We start from the raw sequence: 12,200 nt of genomic DNA, 5'->3' as shown, positions 1-12,200 counted from the left end.
TTATGTGTTGTATTTGTAGTTTATCATGGGGCTTTTTTTCTCCACTACTTGTTTTCCAGATTCAGGATTTCCAGAAATACCAGAGTTCAAAAAGAGGAGACTGACATATGAAAGAGTTCCTGGAAGAAATGACGGACAAACACGTCTTAAATTCTTCTGAATGGAATGGGGATTTGCATATTACATTTATTTTTTTAAATTCCTGAAGTCTTTGAAGGGAAATAGATTAATTTTTACTGTTGTTAATTTTTAGAAAGAAATTAAGATTTGAGAATCCTTACTAGTTTAGGATTCTTTTGTCTGTTTTTAAAGTTTTACTAAACAAACTAGTTCCTTGAAGCTTGAGAATTACTACTTCTTTGTTTGTTCTCAGGGGTGATACAAAGGTACTTTATCACTCTTCACATAAAAAATAAAATATGAATGGAAAAAAAAAAGATGCTGAAGCTCCTGGTGTTTTCAATTCACCTATGTTTGCTCCCTGAGCATGCAGCTTTTCAAATGTAAAAATAGGTTGGATCTGCCAGAATCTCCATGCTTCTCATAAAGTCTCAAGAAATTTCTTGCACCTGGATCTGTGACTCTTTATAGTTGTCCTTTGGGTTCGGAACCATGTGATAAGTTCCTGAACTTTTTTAATCACAATTAAACTACAGGGAAAACCTGTATGTTTTATGGACAGCATTTGAAGGATGTGTTGAAATTTAGCATGCTCATAGATTTGATTCAGGGAACTATGCTGTGACCCTCACTTTCTGCATAACCTGGTGGAGGCTATTTGTTGTCATCCATGTTTTTGAGCCTTCTGGAATGCATCAGCAAGTAGGGAGCTGAGAGTCATCTGGGAGGCATTTCCAGATATTGTAGGCTACAACTAGAAGGGGTGAGAGATAAGGAAAAAAAGCTATCTGAACTGTGAGCTACAGAAGAGCATAGAATAGTGTCCAAACCCTCCTTTCCATCAAAAGATTTGGCAACAAAACTGGAAATATGTATGGGAGCAATGGTAGACAGTAGCTCCATTCTGCTGCAGGAATGCATACACAGTTTGCACAGGCGTGCCTGCCAGCTCCAGGATGTCTCTGTCTGATCAGTGGCCTTCAGCTGAGATGATTCAGGTTTCAAACCCACAAACCTTTTAAGCTTGATGCAGTAACAGAAAGTTTGTGGGGGGAAGTAATAAAGAAAATAAAAACCCACTATGTTTATGGTTTATGCTTGCAGTTAAATACTTATTTGACATTAAGCACATATTCACTGTATGGATAAATGAAAAAAGGACTTAGGGGAGAAAGTTTTGGTCTCCCAGAGAAAATAGATTGCTGATTTTTAACTGGATTCTTAAAAGCTATGATGACAGCACTAATCACAATTTTAGTTCACAGTAATATCCCCAAATTATTTGTACCCAGATTATTTGCAAGACTTTAGAAAATACCTTTCACAGGTGATAATATAAAAAGATTTCTAGTAAAATTGCAACCAAGCCAGCATTTCCCTGAATAAGATGAAGACTTATATAAAAATTGCAGTTTGCTTACTATTTCTGGCCCATTTTTGTGGTTATCTGACCTAACCATTTTCTGTCTTTTGCATCATGGGTCTGACTCTGTTTTTTAAAATTACCTCCCAGTTTGCGAGAACCAGGAATCTCTTCTTTTAAAGTGCAGCTCTACAAAGTCTCAGTCACAGAAGACCACAGCTGGAGAAAATTATAGCTGCCAGTGCCAAGCTATGTATTTATGTCTTCCTTTCCCACAGGCAAAGGCTGACACCAGAACTTTCACAGGAACAGTTGTGAAAGAGTAGCTTAGATAATCTGTAGGTTACTTTGAAAACAAAGACATGTTGTCTACATTAAATAAGAAAATTCAAATGCTGTCTGCATTAAGTTTCATTAGGTAGAAAAAATGTCAGTGTACAGTTAATTTAAGGGCAATGTAGTGGAAAATAAGGAAAAATGTTTGCAATGACTGATTGCTTTACTGTATTTGTTTATGACAAATCTCAATTTCCCACAGATGTGGACACATTGACACATTTATCAAATATGACATTCTTCCCCCTCGTCAGTTTAATGTGGAGTAAAATTACTATGGCACTACAAAGATGCGTTCCCCCTCTCCCCCCGAAGTATCTATAACTAAGAATTAGAAAGCAGCTAATTCTTACACAAAAACGTGCAATACGGAACCTAATCGCCAGTCCTCCATCAGCAGGTAGGGACATTCCATTCCTGGAACAAGTTTGTAAACTTTTTATGACCAGGCAGGTGGCACCTGTAGGTGTCTTGCTGATAGACCGAGGGAGAGGACAGTGAGCAAAGGGGGTCTTGTAGTTCGTGTGAGGCACTTAGTGCACAGATGTGTGCACTCACAGTGTGCTTTACGGGGGGCATCCTGTGGAACCTGTTGCCATCAGATGGTGTGAAGGCCTCTGTGCAGCAGACGGCCCTCTTGGATGGGCTTTGGTAAAGCCTGTGAAGGGAGCTAAGATGCTGCCCACAGCTCTCCACCCCACTGCAGATTAGACCTGTTAAAGCAGAGGCAGCAAAATGCAATGCTTGTCCTGGTCTAAGGCATCGCAGTGTTGAGTTCAGCACAGTAATGCAAACCGAGGTACACCAGCAGCTGTCCTGTAGACTGGATAGGTAAGAGACAACCTGTTCTGCTGCCTACAGAAGCAGACAGCTGCCCAGGCTCATCTGTCAGGTTCCTTGGTTACACCTAGAAAAGGGGACCTGTAAAAGCTGAGCCGCTAAGACGCTGCCTCATCTACCCAGCAGAAAATGACCAGCAGTGGCGTACTTCATCACACTGATTCCCAACACAAAGACAAGAGCCTCAATGCCAACTAATCCCACTCTGGAGCTCCTTCTGACACTCAACTTTTGTCACAGCACATGGCCTGGGAGGGCAGAGGTGGCATTGCTGTTAATCCTCTCCCTGCTTGTACCCAGCAGCTCAGCTGCACACTGCCCTGAGAGCAAAGGGGTGCAGCAACCACACTCCTCTGGAGAGGCTGCAATCCGTGTCTGAGGAATAACCACCATGCTCAGAGGAATATCGTGGGGGAGTGCTCCCAATCCATCTCACAGCTGCTGCATGGGTTTTTCTATCCATCACTGGTGCAAGACATTGATGCAGCCAGGATCTGCAGTGTGCTCACAGTGCTGCTCCTGCTGAAAAGAGACCACGTGGAACTGGGCAGGGCAGCCAAGAGACAATAGCGGCTGACTGGCTGTCCAGCAGCTCTCTGCTGCACGTTGTGATTTGGCTACTCCTTATGCCAGCTCAGCAGCCACTCCAGAACTTGAGCTAAGCCAGGAGGTGTGTGCAACAGTGGGGGAGGGATGGGTGGGGGGAGAGAAACAGATGTGAGAATGAGGGGAGATTTATGTCAGGAGATAAAAGAAATACGAAAGGCTTGCCAGGGAGGGAGTGGCCAGCACCCAGGTGATGGCTGTCCCAGGCCTGTTGAAGCATATGCTCATCAGTACCTTTGACTTTAGCATTTTGACCCCTGATTGCCCCTGTGCAAGTGAGATTAACCGTGCTTTCTCTGGACCTCAGCAGTGCATACCTGTGTCAAGTACTAAAAGAAAACCGCCACATTCAAATAGCCTACTGTGAAAGGAAGCCAGAGCAAAGAAAACCTCTTAAGGAAGGAGGTTCTCTCCAGAGAATGTGTATTTAGAGGCACAATACATATTGGCAGTATTACAGCTCTCATGTTGGTGTCCTTCTGCAGGACAGCAAGCATGAAAATCTTTTGACAAAGACATCAGCCTGGAGGACACCTGCTGTCCCATTTCAGTTAACATTCATGAACATCAAGTACTCAGAGTTCTTCCTTACAGTTTCAAGACGTGTAATTGAGCCTGATAACATTGTTACTATTTACCATAGAAATAGTAAATAGCTATAAATAGGATTTTTCTATTAATAAGATTTTCTAAAAATCCAACAGCAACCTTCTCTTCCCAAAAAAGCAAAGCGCTTGAGGCCTCCCCTCCCACCGCAAAATCCAAGTACCCTCCTCCTTACAGTATCTGCTCTTTGTTACAATTACACAACGAGTTCAAAGCCAATAGTGATAGGAATTTTATTTCTGAACTTCTAAAAGATTAATACAAACAATAGAAAGTAGACAAAATTAAAAACCTATTAAAAAAGTTAGTTATTCTTGTAAAAGTGCTCTATAAAAAAGTGAAGGCAAATCACCAAGTACATTTTAGTAAGTTTCATGTACTGCAAACCTTGACAGTGATGCATGCAAGTGTCTTTGGGTGTTCCTGGATTTTTAGTGTCTGTTTGGTCACATTTTAAATACATCAAGAAAATTCCACCATAGCAGTACTTTTACAAATACATATTAGAAGAAGGATTACAGATTAGAAGTATGGCAAAAAACATGCTTTAGAAATCAAGCCTATGCTATACATTGTGTCCAGCACGTCTAAGACGTGTCATTTTTGCACCAAGATGCACTTAAAAAAAACCCTGAATTTGGCTCCAGGTCTTGCTAATGGAAGCAAAATTCCCCCTGAGAATGTTACTTCAGCACTAACAGCATTTAGCTCTGTACCCTAATTATTCAGTTTTGGGTTGTTTTCTTTAGGGAAAAAAAAAAATAATTTTTGCTATCACTCTGGTGTTGCAGTTTATCAAGACTAAAGTAAGTAATTTGGTAAAAATTTGCATGTTTTTCATTTCTAAAATGTAAACTTCTTAGGTAATATTTGTACAGTTAGCATAGTATGTAACAGCGGTGATGATTATGAAAAGAATGAGAGTTACTGTATCAGGGATGTTGACACTTTTGGTCTGTGTTTGGCCCAGCCACCTGTAAGAGTTTATATTTTCCCTGCCAAGTTCACTGATAAAACGAGAACTTCGTCCTTGGAGAGAGAGCTTCTTGTATAAACTGTATTAAATGGTGTTCTGTGATTGGCTTGTCATCTATCAAGGACATTTGAAGGAGAAACCAAAGAGGAATTGATGAAGTAACGACCCCCGACTCAGTTAGAAAAGACCCCCGAAGCAGACTGTGCATGTGGAAGGGAAATTCCAAAGTACTCATCCATGCGCTGAAGGGATGCACTTGTATAACCAAGGGGGTGGGACCGAGAACCTCTGGTGGGGAGGTGCTGGCCACACCTGCCTAGGCAGATGTGCTCAGTTGATTGTATAAAAGCAGACAGCTCGTTTTTTGGGGTAGCTTGCTCCACACGAAGGACCAAGCTGTCTTTAGTGGGGACGCCTGCTGTGTGTGAGCTGCTAACCCTCCGAAAAACGCAGCTGCTGCAGAGGATTTTATGGCAATCAGAGTTGGTAAGATCCCCCATGAATGACACCTGAGTGAGTAGGGTGTCGTATTTCCTCATCGTTTTCTCTTTCTCTGGGTTCCCGTTTACTCCGGCCACTTCTTTGTAATAAATATTGGGCTTTTTTGTTGAGATTTCAATGGTGTTACAGTTTTCAGTATGCTTCGAACCCACCCTAATACAGTTACATTAAAAAACTTTAAAAGTATTACCAAAAGATAGTGGAATACAGATTCACAAGAACAAACGAATAAATATCTAGGACACTGTTTTTAGCCACATAAAAGTCAGGACACAAAGGGAGACTTTTCTTGTGAAGGAAAGGCAGTTATTATTCATGTCATGCTTGAAGGCAATTCTCCGATGACCTTCCCTATAAGAGGAAAAAGAAAAGATTTATTAAATGCCTTCTTCCTAAGCTTTCTTTTACAAATTACAACAGAAAAGCTCCTTCGCACTGAAGAAAACATGAATAACCTTTCTTTGTTGGATATTGGTATCCTTGCATATCATAACATTTCTTATTGGCTTTTTTACTTTGCTCTGATTTTCTTATGATCCTAAGATAACAAAATAATAATAAACTTCATATTTTATCTATTAGCAAAAAAATACTAAAAAACATCCTGGGCTGAGCTATGCATTTCTCAAAGCATAATAAATTAATCATCAAACTCTTGTGAAAATATTTTGTAACCTATCTGAATGATGGGATCAAAGTTGAATCCTACAATACATACATCCATACACACAGAGACTGCCAAAAAAAAGAAAAGGTAGAAAGGCTGTTTCAGTAACAGAAGAACACATGCAACAGTCACTGTGAATTTTATCTTATTTGCATGAATAATTAAGGGTAGCACCTAAATTAAGAAAATCTACTTTTGCTTCTCCCCTGCCAAGTTTTTTCCAGAATAGCATCTCATGTCCAGTTGTTCTCTCCCTTTAGGTTCAAACCTGTTTGTTAAACCTATGTAGCAACAATCAAAGCCACGCTACTGATGAGGCAAAAGCTCATCTGCAAGCTCAGGAACCCTGGCAGCAGGAAGGGGAAGATTTTATGTTCTAGCCTAAATTCTGCCCTTAAGAAAACATTCCTTTTGTATTTGACAGCACTCTCAAAGAAGGAACAGAATTCAGTGGCTCTTCCTCTCTTTGCAGATTTTTCAGCTCTTTAGCAGGAACTATTTTTATTTTTTTCTTTTAAAGAAGAGTAACCCTTCTAAATATCCTACTTCCACATTCATTTGTCACACAGAAGAAATAGATTTTCCCAGTTATGGTGTGGTCCTGCCTAGGGCTACTGGCATGCACGGCGTTTCTTTCTCCTGCTGCAATCACTGATAACCTGTACGACTAACGGGAGAGGCCGGAGTGGGAATCACAGAACTGGATCCCAAAGATTTGCAGATGCTGGATGGTCACCCACCCATGTACTCTGCAGGTGTTACATGGGTACAAGCCAGGCAGAGTGCTAAGGCAGAGTTTAGGGAGTAGCTCATCCCTTAGACCTGTGCCAAAAAAGGATGGGATTACAGAATGCCTCAGCTCCTCTTTGCTTCCATCACTTTTGGTGCTGTACCAACAGTAAGAACAGAAAGAGCTTAAGGACAGACATAGCCAAATAAACTGCAAGATGACATTGAAGACCAAATGTATTTTAACAAGGTTCTTGTTTAAGCTGTGAACTAGTTATCACAACACATGCAACTGCTACAGCTTTGTCTTCTCCAGGCTGGGGATGTGACTGGGTTTTTTGTCTGTCTGTGTCAAACACAACTGTGTGTCTTGGACAATTTTAATTAGTTTGGATGCTGCTAAGGACTCTAGAGTTGCTCAAACACAAAAATACAACTATCCTAACAAAAAAAACCCAACTCACAAAAAAAACACTTCTAGAAGGACATGTGGGAAAAAAACATGCTTCAACTGCCACACCTAAAAGAAACAGAAAACCATTTGCAGAGCCAGTAGGGAAATGATAAACACTTATCCACGAAGAACTCAACATTTAAACAACTATCACCATGTTTCTTTGTCCCTGCAAAGGGCTTGAGTTTCAAATCAGAGTGGTTGTCATGGTATCTGTGACTTTATTACCTGTTTTCAGAGTAGAGCACAGGATCGGGGTTCTCGGAAGGGATTGCTCCCCGCAGGAACCCCAACAAGCAAGGCATCTTTGCAGGCATTTTGCATACAGTACTGCTGGAGTTCTGCAGCTGCCTGAGAGACCTGAAAAGGAAAAACAAACCCGGAGAGGAAACTAATTCATTCATAAGCATCTACTAGGCATTTCCTCTTGAAGAGCTATTATCAAACAGAGCTGGAGTGCAGCCAAGTCAGTTCTTGGATTCTAAAACACCAAGTAAATCAGAACAGAAGCACATTTACAAAGCTCTGAGGAACCATGCATGAAATACTAGGCTAGTGATGAGCCAGGAAAGTGCAGAGGACTGAGGTTCAAGTGTGATGCAAATTGTCCTCATTAAAATGCACCGAGACCTGACCACAGTATTTTCCAATCTACTTTTTTTCAGGTTTATATCTGAACTCTTTGATTCTCAGATAATTTATTAAAAGGATTTTAATTTCCAAACTTTTAAGCAACACAAACCATACTAAGGAATGAAAGAAAGAAGAGGAGGATGTAAAGCTTTTTAAGACCGTCCAAATTGTCACCTTCCCCCAGCAGTGAATTCAGAACTTCAAATCCATATTCTGGCCCCAAAGAGGAGAGTCCAGAGCTGCAGAACAAGCCTAGGATCCCAAAGATAAGATGTCCTCAGCACTGAACTCCCCTGCTCTCCCTGTGGATGGCAAGTCAGTCATGTACCTGTATTCTTGAAGGACAATGTAGAGGAATTCACAATGTCCCAGACACACACTAGGAATAGCTGCATGGAACTGTCAAAATCCATGCCATCTGATAGTTTTTTTATAAAAGGAAATAACAGACCATATTGATGGGAATACAAGTTCCCCTCTTAGCTTACCTCTGATTTGTTACAGGACTCCTGAAATAGTGATTTTTCTTCCTACACAACTTTGCAGGGTTGCCAAAACAATAACCAGAAGGACCACCCACACTTCCCAGCCTCCTGTCTAAAGGGGCCACCCAGGAGCCCCTGGGATGGATGGGCCATCCCATCTAACAGCATCTAGAAGTACATGGGAAATCTGGCCTAGCACATTTGCTGTTTTGCTGCTCTCCTGCTCACCACCTTCCAACTCTCCTCCATGATCTCCTCCAAGACACTCAACCTGGTACTGCCCAAATTTACTTGGCTGTTGTCAGCACTTCAGGGAGAAGCTGTGAGGAGCATTTCTCCTCAGCTTCCCAGGTTCTCTTGGGCAGAGTACAGGGAGAAGTAAGGATTCCTGCTACATCAGTGGGCTTCGTCACTTCTTCCTTACTTGAGGAGAACCTTTCTAGAGGCTGCAGGGGTGTCCTGCAGTCCCTTGGACCCCATGCAGCACTACCCCCCTTGCCTCGACCACAGCTGGTACCCTTGCTGGTACCTGACTGTGCACCACAGAGATGCCACCTGCCAACACTGATCAGGCCAAGGCTGCATGGAGATCTTTTCTGGGAGAGTTAGCAGTTCCTCACAGCATTTCCTTGCACTTTCCTATCAAACTTTCCAGCACATACTAAGCTATATTATACTGGTATAATTTTTTATTTTTTTTTTTTTTTACAAACCAGATCTACTCTTAGCCCTACCTATGCCCCAAAAAATTCTTCATTCCTTCAGTTCACATAAAAAGTACAAGGGTTTCTGCCATATTTCATCACACGACAACCACGCTCCCTGCAACAGCCTCCTGTGTGCAAGATGTGTGCGGGTACTTCTTTCTACTCAGTTTCCTCTTTCTGAAAATATTTTTCCTGTCTGCTTTTTCAGCTGGTAGAGTAAACAAAATCACCATGGAACTTTGTAGTATGAAATGTATTTTTAAAAATCCTTTCATAGCCTTCTTCCGTCTGGAAACACATTGTCTATTCAAAGTAGCCGAAACAATGTTTTCTCCTATACCAGTGTCTGCTAAAACTGAACCAGGTGGTTTTTCCCCAGGTGAATATAGTCCTTATTAGTATCTAAAGAAAGCCAAATGACACTTTTTATAAGATACATTTTTAATCATGTGTCATTTCAAAGCCATGAACAGGTTCCTAGAACAGCAGACTTGGAAACAGATTGCTGCGTGTAATGCTGCAAGAAAAATGAGACCGAGGCCAATCAAGGCCAAGACTCCCTGGAATACAAGCAAACACATAATAAATACATAGGAAGTCCAGTTCCAGAATACGTTATGGGCACAAAGTACCTGCAAACTATAAACTATGTATTTTATACCCCCTCCCCACCCACAAAAAAACCCCGCAACAGGGCGAGGGGGGGTATATATTCCTCAAAATGAGCAGGAACAGAGATCCGGGCACCAGCAATAACTGGTGGTTTGGTCAACCATTTCAGTGTTAGACAATATCCTTCTTGCCACAAGAGTCTACATTTGTACTCTGAACCATGCTGTTTCTCAGATTCCCTCACATCACTGCAGTGATAAATCACAGTCACTTGTAGCGAATCGTCTGCTGATTCAGAATGTGCTAATAAAATTTACTAACATTAACAAATTGATTAGGATGATATCCAAAAGCCATAGTGGTTTCACCTTGCAATGAATACTTCAAATTTTCACCAGCCCAGAGTCAGAAGTAATGAGGAAAAGTATTTTGAATTATTTTTTAAATCAATTAGCTAAGTTCCTGCAACTCAATGTACCGGCATTGTTGTCAGATTGAGGAAGCTATGTTTTGTGACGGGCCAGAGAAAATGGCGAAGAAAGGAGGTGATGAAAGAAGAGGAAAGCACTGGATATAAATTATTTTGACCTTCATCCCTTCACAGACTGTGCTGGATTTTGTGAGTTGTTGGAAAGAGTCGTTTTTGCAAAGTAGTTGTGGACTCCCCCAGACCTGCTGCGAGCTAAGAGCTGTCTTGGACAAGTCACCAAACCTGAGGAGCTGGCGGATGACAGGACCGCCTCACCAGTCCGCCTTTGTCTGGAAATATGCAAGCAGGAGAAGGTTCATGCATGCGTAGCAAATGGCCTGCCTTCTCCAAGTGTGCCAGTGGGTACCACACCGCGCTGCCTCCCCCTGCAGATCCTGCCAGCTCTCCGAAGCGGGGGGGAGTCGCCTGGCTCCGCTGCGAGGAACTACTCCCGATTATCTGCTTGCTTGTGCAGAACTAACGAGGGGCTACTGTATTATTTATCACGGCTCCTTCTACAGGGAACAGCACTCGCTTCACCGCGCCCGCGGGGCTGGGGCTCCGAGCTCCCCCGGGGCACACGCACCCCTCGTCCCCTTCCTTCCCAGGGCGTGGACAACGCGGAGGAAAGGGCAGGAGGGGATTCTCTCCCGGCCCCGCCGCGAAGGTCAGAGCACCCGCGCCTCCCCCCGGCCCCAAGTCCGGCACCCCCGCTCACCTTGATCCTCTCCACGGCCGCCTCCAGCTTTAGCTGCTCCACCAGCCGCTGCATGGTGCTCAGGCTGCCGCCCGACGACATGCCGAGCCCGAGGGGAACACGGAGGGCGTGAGGCTGCGGAGCAGAGCAGGACACAGCCGGGCAGAGTGGCTCCGGCAGGCTCGGCTGGGCTCGGCTCCGCTCCCTCCGCCCCGGGGAGGGGCCGCGGCCGCTCCGCCCGCAGCGCCGGCGGCACCGCCCCGACGGACACCCCCGACGGACACCCCCCGACGGACAACCCCGAGCGCTGCCGCCTGCGGCGCCCTTAGCGGCGCTGGGTGGGGACTAAAGGTGCTTCGGGGGACGAAAAGTCGTTGGTTAAAACAGGACAGCAAGGGGAGAAAAATAAAAGCGAAGAACGGGAAACAAAACAAAAAGGGGGGGGAGGGGGGAGAAAGGGAGGGGGAAAAAAGGAAAAGGGAACAAAAAAGAGTAGGGGGAAGGAAAAGAGGAAAGGGAAGACAAAGAAGAAAAATGAGGGTGAAGGAAAAAAAAGGAAGGGCAAAAAAAATGGAAAAGGGAGGGAAAAGGAGCAGGAAAAAGGGAGGGGAAAGAAGTGAGGAAAAAAAAGGAGGGCAAGAAAGAAGAGATGAAAGGGAATCCATAGGCTCAAAGAATGGTTTGGGTTGGAAGAAATCCTAAAGATCATCTAGTTTCAACCCTCCCTGCCCTGGGCAGGGATGCCACCCACTAGATCAGGTTGCTCAGAGCCCAGTTAAACTTGCCCCTTAACACTGACAGAGATGGAGTTCTAAGCATCCTCCTCTGCCCCCAGGCAGCTGTATGACTCAAACTGCCTGGCAGCTGGTGCCAGTGTTGTTTCATCCTCACCCAAAACTGTTCATCACCATTTCACCAGTGGCCATAAATAAGTCCCTTCACTTTTTGGCAGGGGTTTGTCGGCCATTAGTTTGCTGCCTTGTTGAAAAGTCAGTGGGTTGAAGCTTATAGCCTCAAATGGTTGCTCTGAACATAAGACAGGACAAACAGGGGATCAGACCCAGCCAGCATGGGTCTGTGGAAGGCAGGTCCTGCTTGACCAGCCTGATGTCTTTCTATGACAAGGTGAGCCAACTAGAGGATGAGGGAAAAGCTGTGCATGTTGTCTACCTGGACTTTAGTAAAGCCTTTGACACCATCTCCCATAGCACTCTCCTGGATAAACTGGCTGCTCATTATGAGTGCACTCTTCACTGGGTATAGAGCTGGCTGGATGGCCAGGCCCAGAAAGTGGTGGTGAATGGAGTTAAATCCAGTAGGTGGCTGGTCATGAGTGGTGTTCCCAAGGGCTCAGTATTTGGGCTGGCCCTGTTTAATATCTTCATTGACTACCTGGACA

The 12,200-nt window shown here is 43.8% G+C and overlaps 2 protein-coding genes across 13 annotated transcripts in view; one reads left to right on the top strand and one right to left on the bottom strand.

Moving 5' to 3' along the window:
* Positions 1-399, top strand: part of SHOC1 (shortage in chiasmata 1) — a 48,425-nt gene extending 48,026 nt beyond the window's left edge. For all 12 annotated transcript variants that reach the window (XM_051789271.1, XM_051789268.1, XM_051789264.1 and 9 more), the window contains one exon: positions 60-399. In XM_051789271.1, the coding sequence (XP_051645231.1) occupies positions 60-160 (101 nt within the window). In that variant the 3' untranslated portion in view covers positions 161-399. The remainder of the gene's footprint in view (positions 1-59) is intronic.
* Positions 400-4,090: 3,691 nt separating this feature from the next.
* On the bottom strand, positions 4,091-11,010 carry GNG10 (G protein subunit gamma 10). Its single transcript, XM_051789250.1, has 3 exons — positions 10,823-11,010; positions 7,427-7,558; positions 4,091-5,699 (listed from the first exon to the last, which is right to left on the bottom strand). The coding sequence occupies exons 1-2, from the start codon at positions 10,901-10,903 to the stop codon at positions 7,433-7,435; spliced, it is 207 nt and encodes a 68-aa protein (XP_051645210.1). The 5' UTR covers positions 10,904-11,010; the 3' UTR covers positions 4,091-5,699; positions 7,427-7,432.
* Positions 11,011-12,200: the final 1,190 nt, after the last annotated feature.

Source organism: Manacus candei, unplaced genomic scaffold (genome assembly GCF_025592945.1).
Source record: "Manacus candei isolate 608988 ecotype Guabito, Panama unplaced genomic scaffold, ASM2559294v1 h1tg000027l, whole genome shotgun sequence".
In the NCBI taxonomy this organism is placed as follows: domain Eukaryota; kingdom Metazoa; phylum Chordata; class Aves; order Passeriformes; family Pipridae; genus Manacus; species Manacus candei.
The sequence above is the reverse complement of the archived record's forward strand: the minus strand, read 5'-3'. Positions and strand labels throughout refer to the sequence as shown.

Bases quoted from the DNA above. Each gene is read 5' to 3' on its own strand.
- GNG10 (XM_051789250.1), bottom strand. From the start codon at position 10,903: ATGTCGTCGGGCGGCAGCCTGAGCACCATGCAGCGGCTGGTGGAGCAG. The intron at 7,559-10,822 runs GTGAGCGGGGGT...TTTCCTTTTCAG, and splicing joins CGGCCGTGGAGAGGATCAAG to GTCTCTCAGGCAGCTGCAGA.